The sequence below is a fragment of the Patella vulgata genome, chromosome 1, assembly GCF_932274485.2.
Source record: "Patella vulgata chromosome 1, xgPatVulg1.2, whole genome shotgun sequence".
In the NCBI taxonomy this organism is placed as follows: domain Eukaryota; kingdom Metazoa; phylum Mollusca; class Gastropoda; family Patellidae; genus Patella; species Patella vulgata.
This window is the reverse complement of record NC_065879.2, coordinates 78,919,988-78,935,284: the sequence shown is the minus strand read 5'-3', so window position 1 is coordinate 78,935,284 and position 15,297 is coordinate 78,919,988. Positions and strand designations below refer to the sequence as shown.

The window sequence follows — 15,297 nt, the reverse complement described above, 5'->3', positions numbered from 1 at the left end:
TGCCCCATGCTAACGTTTAGTATACGAAACTTTTAATATCATGGATTTAGCTGTTCAAGTCATAAAAATTCAATGAAAATCAATATACTTGTTCGTCTCAAGATCTTAAACTCTGTGTATAAATTTAAAGTCAATCGGATATTAACTTTGGCCTCTAGGGCGTCCACAAGATTTTTTAAGTGATCAAGGGCCATAACTCTGGCAGTAATTATCGAAAGTCGTTGAAAATCAATAGGATTCTTCGTCTCATGGCCTCAAACACTGTGTATAAATTTAAAGTCAATCGGATATTAACTTCAGCCTCTAGAGCGTCCACAAGCAATTGTGGACGCCGGACCGACGGACGGGGGCGACGACAATATACGACCACGTTTCAATGTAGGCGTATAAAAACGGAAACAAATGGAAGATCAAAGCAAGAAAGGCAACTCTTATTCTCATCAGGATTCAGACTAGTGATTATTTGCCCATTGCCCATTGTTAAATGGCTGTAACATCACAGGCTGTAGCTTTTTTCTCAACATTCCGTTGGTTCCAATCTTTATAGGAACAATGGGGGCCACACTTGGCAATATCCTCATCATAATTTTGTAGGGGGTTGACCGTTTAGATTTTTTGCTCCAGGGATTTGATGTTGACTTGGGTGAAAATCTCACTTCCGACACAATGATTGCTCTGCAGAAAGACACTTTACATCCCCTATCCCTCAACTGTAATATCATCAGTATTACCCAAAACTGCTATGAAATTGCAAATTTGATCCCTTTCTCCAATTCTAGACCAAAAAGTCAACCCAAAAATGCAGGAAGAGGGGAGAAAAAAATTAAGGAAAAAATTGTCTATTTATAACTCACACTACATTCGTCCATCATGAAATAAGGGGAAATAATTACTAGTCTGAGTCCATCATAGTGGATTCATTTATTTCCGTTTTCTTTTCAGAACTATTAAAAAAGGGTAAAATTTAGGGAAAATTAATCACCTATTGATATAGAGAAAGAAAACATCATACACATCTAGTATTTAACGGTTTATTTAATATTATATAAATACAACGCAACACTCACTCAATATAATTAATTAGCATAACAATAAGAGTTGTCATTCTGTTAAAAAAAAGGGTAAAGTTTTGATATAATATATTAAACATCTATGTATATAAAAAGAAAGAAAAAAACAATAAAAATATGTTGTTTTATTTGAAATACAGTGTGTTTTGGGTAAATCAATAGACGGAAAAATAACAGGAGTGTTTACAAGACACTAAAAGGTCTCAAACAATTATATGTATATAATTATAGACAGCCTTTTCTTATTCACTTGAAATATAATTGTGGTACCACATCGTCTTGTTCACCAGAATTTAATTCTGGAGTGTTCAAACGAGTGTCTCTGTCCTGCGGAAATAGAACTTTATCTAGTATCTCTTCAATAAATCACAAACCTGGATATGGAGCAATGAAACTGCCATTCCGAATTCTTGGATCATTAGATAGGTAGTTATTGACTCAGTGGAAGATTTTTCATTCAATTATTTCTAGTCAGGCTTTTAAGGGTTAAAGCGGTCAGTCGTTATTTTGGCTTCCAATGTTTTATTTAGACATTTATTAACATTACAAGCCCCATAATTAACTCTCCAGACCATCGGATGGACAAAATGGATAATCCAGACTTAATCACCTTTATCTAGTAACATTACTATGATAATTAATGATCTACGATACATCTTCAAACAGTAATAACTTCACTCAGAATAAAGTAATTTGAATCAAATTTTCAATATATTCATTTTTCATTATCTATTTGTTAACTATTATAGAAAAGATAGGTTGCCAGGCAACGAAACATACGCCCACAGCAGCTATATCGTACGGGCAGTCAACAAGAGTTGTCGCATATTTTTACTTTTTTCGGTAATGAAACATTTATAATACATTAAAATCTGATTAAGAGTAACAAGTAATTATCAGAAAACCATTAGAATTTGGTTTTTATAAAGTTCTGCCCCATGCTAACGTTAGGAAAGTGAAAGTAATTATGTCAACATATCCTTTCCATAAGTATAACCCTAGCCCGAACGTCAATATTACCTGCAACAGGTAAATTTCAACATTAGTAATTTCCGCCAGTTCTCCGTCGGTAGTCGGAACTTTCCGTCAATAAGCAATCCGTGACGTCATTTTAGTCCTTCTGCACATAGAAATATAGACTAGAATATGAGCAGAGGGACTAAAATGACGTCACATTTACGGAAAGTTACGACTACCCACGGAGAATGGCGGAAATTGCTAACGTTGAAATTTACCTGTTGCAGGTAATATTGACATTCGGGTTCGTGTTATACTTATGGAAATGATATGTTGACATAATTACTTGCATTATTTAAAAAATTTATAAACCATTTCCGGTGACCTTTAAAGTCAATAGGATATTAACTTTAGCCTATAGAGCGTCCACAAGGCCGGGGGTGACAACAATATACGACCACATTTCAATGTGGGCGTATAAAAACAATCAGCCCTTTATCTCAATCTTACATAATATATCTTTAATATTTTATTTTCAAGTTGTCTTTGCTGCCGTCATCAAGTCTGATTAGCTAGACAATGGCCTTATACAATATGGTCATTATTGTCAATTGTTAAGTCATATTTATATACATTAAGCATAGATGACTTCACTATCACGTAGTCTAACATCTCGGATGTCATCTTCTGTTATTCCTTTACTGGCTAATTCTTCCTTTACACGATTCAAATATGTGGGGTCTGGAAAACCAAAGCTACAAATATGAAAACCAGAACATTGAATAAACCAAAGCTACATATATGAAATAAAAAACGCTGGACAAATCAAAGCTACACATATGAAATACAGATCACTGGATAAACCAAAGCTACACACATGAAATACCGAACACTGGATAAACTAAAGCTATAGATATGAAATAAAAAGCTTGAATTTGAGCATAATATTTTATGTGACACTGACGTGTGCTTTATTGACAGGTTTACAGAAAAGCTGTAAATTTGTCTATAGTCAAAAACCTCCATTGCCAGCCATTCAACTTACATCTCAATCTATGGTTAAAATGTAGGTTAAAGTACCTTTATCAGTTCAATAATATTTCCCTTATAGCATATGTGTGTCTTTACTAACCCAGTTGCTACAGAGTACAGAGAAGCTGTAAATAGTCTGTACCACTTGTATGATTATATAAATACTAGAAGAATGCCCGGCTTCGCTCGGGGGTCATAACCCTGAAACCGGAAGTGGTAGACTAAGGCCACCTGGCCTATGTTACTCCCCGGTCCGAGCTACCCCTATACCCCAAATTTCAGACACGGGGCAGACCTAGTGTAGCCCCCAACCCCGAACAGACAGACAAACAGACAGACAGACAGACAAACGACAGTCACAAATATTCCCTCATAGCGTATTATATGTGTGTCTTTACTAACCCTGTTGCTACCGACAAGTAATAAATAGTCGGTACCCGTTAAGATTTTTTTTTTTAGGGGATCACGTGGCTAAGTGGGTAAGACGCTGGCTTGCTAGGTGTTCGATCCCTGCATTGGCCGAGAAAGTTCATCCAGATTTTCCGGCGTGGTTCTCCCTTGTCAGTAATGCAAGACGGAGGGGCTGACAAGGAAAGCTGTCTAGTCCTTCGGATGGGACGAAAAACCGAGGTCCCGTGTACATATTGCCGTGCCCGTCTTCATTAGCCCAGTTCGGAGCAAAACATTAGGATGTTAAACCCCATTTCATTTCATTTCACTTAGATTTTTTTGAGGCCAAGTTCAAGTTTTGTCAAATGTCACAAAATGTAAACAGGACTAGCGCTAATCCTAACCCTAACCCTAGTGATAACCTTAGCCTAACCCTAACCTACAATCCCGCCAACAATCATGTGCCCTAACCTTATTTACATCTTAGCGACTTTGACGAAAATCGAGTTGGCCTTAACAATTAGATCTATCTGTCTGTACCACTATGTGATTATATAAATATTGACTCTGGATCTGCACTCTACCATAATGCTAGATTAAGCCCCTGTGTTGGACTGCCTTTCATGGATGTTTTATGATTTGCACAATACAACAATACTTACTGCGTCGGACCGCCTGACATGGATGTTTTATGGTGTATATCATTCCACGTAATACGATTTTCTTGTCCGGTTGTTGTAGATCTTCCCACCGTAAAAATCAGTTTTCTTTTAAATGCTACTATTAACATCTTACAGACATTTTTACCCTCGGTTGTAGCCGGTAAATAGGCTGTACGACTTGTAGGTAAATACCTGGTGCCTGGATTTGGATGATTCTCCTAAAACATAAAAAAAAAAACCATAAAGGACTTAACAATAAAATTAAAGATAGGTTGCCAGGCAATGGAACATAATGTTCTGCGGCAGAACTTCTGCCCCATGCTAACCTTTAGTATACAAAACTTTTAATATCATGAATTTAGCTGTTTGTCTCAAGACCTTAAACTCTGTGTATCAATCTGAAGTCAATCGGATGATCAAGGGCCATAACTCAATATGATTCTTCGTCTCATGACCACAAACACTGTGTATAAATTTAAAGTCAATCGGATATTAACTTTAGCCTTTAGGGCATTTACAAGATTTTTTTAAGTGATCAAGGGCCATAACTCTGGCAGTAATTATCTGAAATCGCTGAAAATCAATAGACTTCTTCGTCTAATGACCTTAAACATTGTGTATAAATTTAAAGTCAATCGTATATTATCTTTAGCCTCTAGAGCGTCCACAAGATTTTTCAAAGTGATCAAGGGCCATAACTCTGCCTCTGGCAGTATTTATCGGAAATCGCTGAAAAGCAATAGGCTTCTTCGTCTCATGACCTTAAACACTGTATATAAATTTAAAGTCAATTGGATATTCACTTTGGCCTCTAGAGCATCCACAAGATTTTTTGAAGTGATCAAGGGCCATAACTCTGGCAGTAATTATTGAAAATCGCTGAAAATCAATAGATTTCTTTGTCTCATGACCTTAAACACTGTGTATAAATTTAAAGTCAATCGGATATTAACTTTGACCTCTAGGGCGTCCACAAGATTTTTGAAGTGATCAAGAGCCATACTTCTTGCAGTAATTATCGGAAATCCCTGAAAATCAATAGGCTTCTTCCCTTAAACACTGTATAAATTTAAAGTCAATCGGATATTAACTTTAGCCTCTAGAGCGTCCACAATATACGGGGGCGACGACAATATACAACCACATTTCAATGTGGCCGTTAAAAAGTCTCCTTCATTCAGAGAAATGGGGTTTAACGTCCACTTGACACAAACTAGGTCATTTCGGAGCTAACATATGGTTCAACTTTGTTAAAATAATTTGCTTGCGTGTTTGGGTCTTTAGCAGTGGGAAAAAAACCAGATGACCCGGAGAAAAAACATGAGGTTGGACAGACGGCCTACTCATTTTTCATGTACTAGCGGGGAATAGAAACCATGCCACTTGACTCTATTCAGGATAGAGCGACCGTGAACTGAAGAATGAAATGAAAAGTCCTACTTTACGACAAGGGAATTTGCCCTAATAGTACAAATAACGCCTGATCATCGGTGTATTCCAACTGTCATGGGTACTTTTACACTTCAACATATGTAAGGACATAGGATTCTTATCCTCCATCTGAACGAAAAGATGTCTTTCCTTTCCTTTTAAAAACCTATAAAATCATGAACACCAGAAGAAAAAGATTAATTGATCTGTACAATTACACGATCTTCAGGGCTCCAGCGGGCAGATCTCAAGTAAATCTTATAGATGAGTTGGATCAATTCAATAATGTCTAGTTGTTCAGATTGAAAGTAATACTGTAAAAAGTAGGTTTTGTATTGTATACACATTTAATTGTGCACGTATAGTGCCACTGTCCGGACCAAATTTCCCTCATAGTACATAGTATGTCTGTTTTCATTAGTCCCATCTGTGCAGAAAATAAGGACATTAAAACCTATTTCATTTCATTTCAATATTTATGCCTAGATAAGGCTGACCTTAAAAATATCTTTGTTTCGCCTAACGCGACCGACTAACTAAAACCACCCCCGACTTAAATTATTTTATTGCACTTTTCCACGATCTTTTTATTTTATTTTGTGTGTCAACCTGAAATATATCATGAGAGTTATTTCCCTATACTATGGCTATGGTTTGATTCATTATTGAAACTGGTTGATCAAGACGAAAGCGTCATAGGTGTCGCTTCTCAACAAAATGGTTGCAGACGAATACACGTCCATTCCCACGAAATAATTCTGCCTCTATGTCTGTGGTGCGTAGTTTTAAACATGACGACGATATTTTCAATATCCGTTTTCGAGAAAAATGAAAGCACAACGCGCACTATCGTTAAAAACGTGTTGAAGGAGTTTCACACTTCAAGTTTGTGGCTAATCGTGTGCGAGTCGGGCATCACGAAAAATCCCGATGTCATTGATTTGTTTGCCAATAAAGAAGACGAATGTTTCCACCCGGAAAATTATTAAGCTGTCAAATTAGCTCTTAAGTTTAATAAAAACTTTCAGTTCGTTACTTTTTACGTCAGACCCCAAATTCATTAAACAAAATTAATGAATCTGTAGTATACAGCTAATAAGTTTTCTGTATTGATTTCTCTGACTTTAAAAAAAAATCTGAAAAAAAAACCGACCTACCGACCCTTCTCCTCGATTGTGGGTCGGGTTTGGTGAAACAAAGATATTTTTAAGGTCAGCCTAAGTACTGGTAGTTTTATTTTTAAAAGAGTTGTTAGAAAAGGGCCTCTGGTATATTTTTTTTTCTGGGTGTGTGTGTGTGTGTGTGTGTGTGGGGGGGGGGGGGAGAACGTAGCATGTGACCCCATTCTATCGCTCCGCCCCATTGTTTGCCCCACGCTTTTTGATTATCATTGGCTATAACATTGGTTACATGTATATGTACTTACATCTTGAACACCAGACGAAAAAGCATAATTTATCTCATAGCAGCCACAATTTTCTTCTCCTTCTACTCCTCTATAGGACTTTGTGATCTTCATGACACCAGTTGGCTGATCACCTTTCAAAATACCATAAGTTGTTCCACAAGTTGGACAGACAGGTTTGTAAAGTTTAAAACAGGTCTCAATACAATCTGTACAAAAAACATGGCCACATTTACTCAAACATTTTGGATTATAAGCTACATCCATACAGATAGCGCAAGTTTCAATGTCATCTTCTTCCTCGTCACTGCCATTTTGCATTTCTCTTTGTAAGGTATTTTCATATTCAGGATCCTTACCTCTTGCAATTGGACAGACGTCATTAGCTGCCCCACACTTAAGGCAAAGACGATGGCCGCAACTAAGTGAACAGTCAGGACCTGTGAATTTTTTGTTACAATGTTCACAAGTGGACAGATGAATAGATGGACATACTTCATTTTTCCCCCCACATTTACCGCAGACTGTATGACCACATGTTAAACTAAGACTAAACCCACAATTAACTTTTCGACAATGTTCACAGATTTTGTCCACACTAGACTCCTTATGCTTATGCTTACGAATAGAATCAGAAACAGTATCTTCTATTGAACTGTAAGAAGTATCACCACAGTCGTCATCATTTTGATATTCCTCTGAAGACTTCCTGGAAGTCTTTCTGTTTTTTCTTGCTTCATCGAATTTGAATTGATCGTGAGGTGAATCAGAGTTTCCATTTTTCAAGGGAGGGTACTCTTCCTTGTCTTTTAAACCATCTTGTCTGTAAGTCGTACCATTTGTGGATGATCCAACATTGTCCGATTTCTTTGAGATTTTGTCTGCCAGATTTGGTCGTCGTTTTCTTTGTGCTATATTCGAAGGACGATTATTTTCTACGTCTTCATAGCTCTCATTAGTACGTTGACGATTTGGGGATTTGGATCTCTCCTTTGATATTCTGCGTTTTGTTTTGGTTTTTTCTGTTTTACATTGCATATCATCAATATTTTGCGATCTACTACCATCATTCTTTTGTGAAACAGTGACATCAGCATAGCTCCGTCCCCCTGGCATCTGTTTTATTGAATGTGTTGCATCAGTATCAAAGGATTTTTTAAAACTGTTTTTTGAACTTGTAGATGATGATGTAATTTTAGTGTCTACTGGTGCCCTTGACTTTAATTCATCACATATCTTTAAGTATGTATTGTAATCATTAGAAACTATATTAATGAATAATAAATGTTTACGTTTGAAATCATTAAAACTTTCAATAGCTGCTTTTATACACTTATCAACTGGTCCGTTTGCCAAACCTGAAATAAATAGAAAACATTGTATTCAAAGACTATTATATCTGGTGTTCCAAAAAAAAAAAAATTGACCGAATACTACATTGCTTGGTAAACCCACCCATAGAATATTAAGATGTTTTAACTGAATTAAAACAAGCATGTTCTGCATAGATCCTACAAGTAGTCTACACTTGTCCTTTAAAGGGGCATTATGGGAGATTAGATAAAGAGTTGACAGTTCTCGCTATAAAAGTTAAAAAATAGATAATGTAAATAGAATATACTGAAAATTTCAGTCAAATTGCTCCACGCTGAACCAAGATATTAGCTTTTGAATTTTAAACTAGCCTGGATCACCATTTCTAAAGTCGGTAGGATAAAAAAATCATTCTTGATTATCCATTTTTACGTTTAATTGTCCTTCACAAAATGTATTCCAATCTGCTAAATATCGCAGGCAGCCGATGGCATTGGGAATTGATTATAGTCTCTCATGACCTTTAACATTGTGTATAAATATACTACTCAAAAGAAGTTAAGGGTCAAACCTTTTTTTCTACCACTTAATTGTCTATGCACATATCAGATATATATATAAAATTATTGGCGGAAATCGTATCAAAATTGGTTCACGATATCCTGAAGACAAAACCTTTGTACAAGCATAAGGTATATGTCATTTTCAAACAAAACAATTTTGACAGTCTCCTTAGAAACCATAACCTGAAGATCAAAACAAGGCTCCACAAAACTGTTTGCATCGCCCAAACGCAGTAGGGTACGACTTTTTGGAGTTGATTATGTCCATGCACGTGCACTATGCATTTTCCATTAACAGTTTTGGCATAAAAAAACCTTCCATGACCGTGCTGCTCTCAGTTGAAATTTCAACATGGTCAGACGTCAGCTGAGTGAACTTGACAGAGGAAGAGCCATTGCGTGGCTTCAACAGGGTTTTACACAGAGGAATGTGGCACAGAAAATCGGTTGTAGCCAGAATGTGATTGGGAGACTATGGCAGTGTTTCCAGGCAACCAATTCAATTCAGAATTGCCCACGGTCTGGTAGGCCAAGATCAACGTCGCAACGTCAAGACAGGCATGTCATTCAAATGGCCTTACGTCAGCGCGTAGTTACAGCGAGATGTCTGAGAGATGAACTGCGAAATGCAAGTCGTGTTCAGGTATCGGACCAGACCGCAAGAAATCGTCTGCGAGCCCACAACATTCAATCTCGACAACAAGCGGTTCGACCACCTATTCTTCAACGTCATAGGGCAGCACGTCGTGACTGGTGCACACGTCATTGAGACTGGAGACGGCGACAATGGGGGCGGGTACTCTTCACTGATGAGTCCCGATTTGCATTACAGTTCAATGATGGCAGACTTCGCGTCTATAGGCGGCAAGGAGACAGATTTGCTGATGTTAACGTCAGACAACGCCATCGCTTTGGAGGTGGTACGGTAATGGTGTGGGCTGGAATTTCGGTACATCACATGACTCCTCTTTTCGTTGTCCAAGGAAATTTGACGGATATCAGGTACAGAGACGAAATTTTACAGCCTTTTGTCATCCCAAGTCTTCATCAAATTGGAGCAGGTTCTGTTCTTCAAGATGACAATGCTAGACCGCATAGAGCACGAGTTGTTAATGATTTTCTCACCCAAAATGGTATTCAACGAATGGATTGGCCTGCATACTCTCCTGACTTGGCACCAATTGAGCATGCATGGGATGAGTTGGGCAGACGTGTGAGAGACAATCATAGGCAACCTGATAATCTTCAAGAATTGGTGCAATTCCTTCAGGCAGAGTGGCAGGCCATTCCCCAGATGTTTTTTCGACGTCTGATCGACAGCATGCCTCGTCGTTGTGTCGACTGCTTACGAGCATGTAGTGGTTTCATTCATTATTAACAAAGTTATCGAATTTGAGACAGTTTGGACCTCATTATGCTCAAAATGGCGAATTTTCATCAGATCCTCAGAATAGTTGTGTATAAAAAGTGCATATGCTTTGCATAACAGACTCAACTTTGAGACATATTGAACTCATTCTGACCAAAAGTGTGCTTAAAAGTTTTGATTTGCATGTTGCCTGTGTCTAATAAAATGTCAAACAAAAATAATTGGTTGACCCTTAACTTCTTTTGAGTAGTATATAAAGTCAATTGGATATTAACTTTAGACTCTAGAGCTTCTACAAGATTTTTCAAAGAGGTTAAGGGCTATAACTCTAGCAGTAATTAGACTGCTTCGTCTATTGATCTTAAACACTGTGTATAAATTTAAGGTCAGTCAGATATTAACTTTAGCATCTAGCTACTAAAGAGTCCAAAAGATATTCTAAAGTGATCAAGGATCATAACTCTGGCCGTAATTATCGGAAATTGTTGACAAATCAATAGTATTCTTTGTCTCATAACCTTAAACACTGTGTATAAATTTTATGTAAATCGGATATCAACTTTAGACTCTATAGTTTCTACAAGATTTTTCGAAAAAGTAAAGGGCCATAACTCTGGCAGTAATTATCGGAAATAGTTGAAAATCAATAGGATTCTTCGTATTAACTTTAGCGTCTGCAGCATCCACAAGATATTTCAAAGTGATCAAGGGCCATAACTCTGGCAGTAACTCTGACCTTAAACACTGTGCATAAATATAAAGCCAATTGGATATTAACTTTAGCCTCCAAATCAAGGGCCATAACTCTGGCAGTAATTATCGGAAATCGTTGAAAATCAATAGGCTTCTTTATCTCATGACTATAGACACTGTGAATAAATTTAAAGTCAACTGGACATTAAATTTAGCCTCTAGAGCTTGCACAAGTAAGTGTGGTCACGGGGCAGACAGGGTGCGTCAACAATATACGACCACATTTTAATGTGGGCATAAAATAAAATTGTACCATGATAGTTTGTGTTGAGTGGACATTAAATTCTCTCTGTCTCTCTCTGTATCTCTCTCTCTCTTTTGTAACAACCCTGCCCCACCAATATGATCACACCTAAAGGTGCCCTGTCCCTACCGATCTGAAATAGGAACACACCCAAAATGTGCCCTTAACCACTGTGTATATTAATCTAAAGTCAATTGGATATTAACTGTAGCCTCTAGACGGACAGAAGCGACAACAACATACGACCACATTTCAATGTGGGCGTATAAAAAAACGAACGAAATATAGATCTGTATTTTACAGGGTTCCCGTGGCTTCGTCAAACATTTTTTCAAGGATATTCAAGAATAAATATACGTCAAATTCAAGGATTTTCAAGGACATTTTTTAGCCTAAAGTTACAATTTTTCATCTTAAAAATAACCAAAACATTACCAACTATCGTTATAATCTCATAACGAAGACATTTGAAACAAAATTAAGGATCTCAACTGAAATTCACCGATATTTTTCTATTTCCGCGAAATTCAAGGATATTCAAGACCTTGAAAATGAAATTTTAAATTTAAGGATATTCAAGGATTTTCAAGGACCGCGGGAACCCTGTTTTAATCAAACTGTGTTAAAGTTCGGCCAATTCTATTTTTTGATCACCTGATATTTTAGAAATTTATCAACTTCTCTTTAATACTAAAGATGTATAAGTTAAGCCCAATTGCATTCCATTTCATTAGAGATAACTGAGACTTGTAATAGTTATACTGTCTTACAGTAAACATTCTTGGAATGTTTTCGGACTGTTTTCGAAATTTTGAGTTTGTTTCACCAAGTTTTTATGTCTGATCAGATTTTAATAATTTCCCAATTAATTATCATATTTGAACAGTGGTCGAGAAATGAGGCGCTTGTAAATTGGACGCTCATCAAAATTGAATGGTCAGCCTTAAACTGGATACAAGTACATATTAGATGATTAAATACATGCATACAATGTTACCTGATCCCAAAATGGGTAAAGTGATCATTTGTATTTTACTCTTTTCTGCCTTGTGAAGTATTGTAGAATACAATTTCTTAAGTTTCTCTACCCATTTTGATAAATCTGTACTGGTACGTCCAGTGTACATGGTTGTTACTGCTAAGTAGATACTTTTAAATTCTATGTATAAATCACCTGGATGCAGTTCATATACGTTTCCTTCTGCAAGGAATTTGTGTGTTTTGTGTAACTTGGCAAGTGCATTCCTGTAACTCACACCTCCGCGTATGTCCAACTGCCGTGCAATTGCACCTGGGTTCTTCTTTGATGATCCAGAACTATAAACTAAGACATCAGCTTTGACGGAGAATATGTCACCACATTCAACAAAAACAACCATATCATTTTTTAATTTCTGCTGCACATTAACTTTGCTAGATGCCATAATGTTAATTATTTACAACTGAAAATTAAAAAAAAATATTACATTTGGTGAGGCTCGCCAAAAGGTAATAAACAAGCCAACAGTGAGGCTGATGTCCCCCGCCGAAATAGGAAAATAATTAGAGGACACATATAAATTTATCACAAATAAGCGGAACGGACAGACAGACAAACAGACAGACGGACGAACCCATTTTAATAGTTCCCTGCTTTCTTCGAAAGGCGGGGGACAATCAAAGTAGGAGAGTTATTGTTTTCCAAAGTCTCGACCAATCAAATTGCGTATCGCTCTGCTTACCCTGAGCAGAAAATGCTCATTATCAAACTTAGTCAAGGTATTACTGTAATGAAACTATACACCAAGTTTCATCAATCTCACTTAATTAGAACTAAAGTTATCGTGTCCCAAAGCATCAACCAATCAAATTGCTTATCTCTGCTTACCCTAAGCGGAAAATGCTCATCTTCGAACTCCATCAAGGCATGACCTAATCAACACATACACCAAGTTTGAACATTCTAGCTCAATTAGGAAGAGAGTTATCGTGCCCCAAAGTATCAACCAATCAAATTGCTTATCTCTGCTTACCCTAAGCGGAAAATGCTCATCTTCGAACTCCATCAAGGCATTGACCTAATAAACACATATACCAAGTTTGAACATTCTAGCTCAATTAAAAGTTATCGTGTCCCAAAGCATCAACCAATCAAATTGCTTATCTCTGCTTACCCTAAGCGGAAAATGCTCATCTTCGAACTCCATCAAGGCATTGACCTAATCAACACATACACCAAGTTTGAACATTCTACCCCAATTAGGAAGAGAGTTATCGTGTCCCAAAGCATCAACCAATCAAATTGCTTATCTCTGCTTACCCTAAGCGGAAAATGCTCATCTTCGAACTCCATCAAGGCATTGACCTAATAAACACATACACCAAGTTTGAACATTCTAGCTCAATTAGGAAGAGAGTTATTGTGTCCCAAAAAGTGTGACGGACAGACAGACGGACAGACAGACGGACGAACCCATTTTAATAGTCCCCTGCTTTCTTCGAAAGGCGGGGGACAAAAAAAATAATTAAGAAGGGCATACACCATAGAGAGTGCCATGAGGGAAATATCGAATTCCAATTGTCAAGGGATATTTTACATGCATCCACATGTGCACACAAGACCTTGTTTTTTTCGTACCATCCAAATGACTGTACGTTGTCCCTTGCCAGGCCCTCGGTCCTACACTGCACTGACAAGGAAGAACCACGCCACAAAATCCTGTTGCACTTTCTCGGTCAACGCAAGGATCAAACATAGGACCTCGAATCCAGGTTAGCGATTTCCAGAAACAAATAAACATTTGATTGACTTCTGGCTGTTCCTGGTGCTAACATTTATTATACAAAAAATACCGTTAATCAGATGATAACTCTGACAGAAATTATAGAAAATCATTAAAAATTAATAAGCATCTTTGGGTCATAAACATAAACACAGCGTCAGTAGAGACCATTTACAATATCTCAAACAAAACACAACTCGTAAATGGAAGTACAGTACTAAACTGGTATTCTACAGTAGGGCATTATACAATGGCATGGTACTGAATGCGCATGAACCAGAGAAGCCTTCAGCACCTAGGCATGTGCATAATATAGTAGCCTAATATGGCATAAAGTTAAGTTACTACATATTCGCATTTAAAATTGATTTCAGGTCAAACAGAAAATTAATTATAAAATGCACATTATTGAACTTAGTCTTGTTATTGATGTTATGTAACTGCACACCCAATTCCACCACTCTCAATCAATTAGAGGTTAAATCCCATTTCATTTCTCAATCATTTAGAAAGAGTTGGTACCGGTATTTTAAAGTCACAGCTAATCAAAATGTTTATCTCTGCTTAAGCAGAAAATGTTCATCATCAAACTCAGTCAAACATTCCACTGATAAACAAATACACCAAGTTTGAATATTCTAGCTCAATTAGAATCAGAATTGGTATTTGAACAAATGTGACACATATGTGTTCGACGTGGACGGATGAAAAATGGACGAACCCATTATAATAGTAACAGACTTCTTCGAAAGGGAAGAGAAAAATAAATACCTGCAGAAAATTTTCTTATAGCTAAAGCACATAACAAAATGTGTTAAATATTTAACCAGAAACGGGGAAGCATTTTATTTACGATGACGAGAAAAGAGAAATCGAAAGTAGAGTAATCACCCCAATAATGACTTTAATTCGAAATATAAATCGGTGTCCTGAATAAAAACCATATGGCAAATATTCTGAAACTATAGTTGAACCACACAAGAAAAAAGTGGTAAACGCAACAGACAGAGACAAAGTCATATTTATTAATTTGAAACGAGGAAGTATTCCACTATGACAAGAAATTGAAATCGAAACCGAGAGTAGACTAAACACTTACTCAAAATATAAATAACGACCATTAATAAACCAAATATGGGTAAATAATATGAGCCTCATTTACAATGCCTTCACTTCGTCTCAACTTAGCAACAATACATTTGAACTTCGGGCTACATGTCATTTTTTATTTAGAAGCTTCGTAAATATTACCTCGTTGTCACTGTCGTCAGCAGCTCGTAATGCTCTATTTATAGAATAGTCTCTACAATCCAGTATGTTTTTGTTTTTACCGCGCTTTACGTGG

General features: G+C 36.9%; 1 protein-coding gene across 2 annotated transcripts; it reads right to left on the bottom strand.

Moving 5' to 3' along the window:
* Positions 1-1,017: 1,017 nt before the first annotated feature.
* Positions 1,018-15,233, bottom strand: LOC130010309 (uncharacterized). Of its 2 annotated transcripts, none has more exons than XM_050539254.2 (5): positions 15,204-15,233; positions 12,188-12,632; positions 6,969-8,305; positions 4,112-4,329; positions 1,018-2,782 (listed from the first exon to the last, which is right to left on the bottom strand). In XM_050539254.2, exons 2-5 carry the CDS (start codon positions 12,612-12,614, stop codon positions 2,662-2,664), a joined length of 2,103 nt encoding a protein of 700 aa, XP_050395211.1. In that variant the 5' UTR covers positions 12,615-12,632; positions 15,204-15,233; the 3' UTR covers positions 1,018-2,661. The 2 variants fall into 2 exon arrangements, with proteins under 2 accessions (XP_050395211.1, XP_050395229.1); XM_050539272.2 differs by lacking the exon at positions 15,204-15,233 and adding an exon at positions 14,724-14,744.
* Between the last annotated feature and the right edge of the window lie 64 nt (positions 15,234-15,297).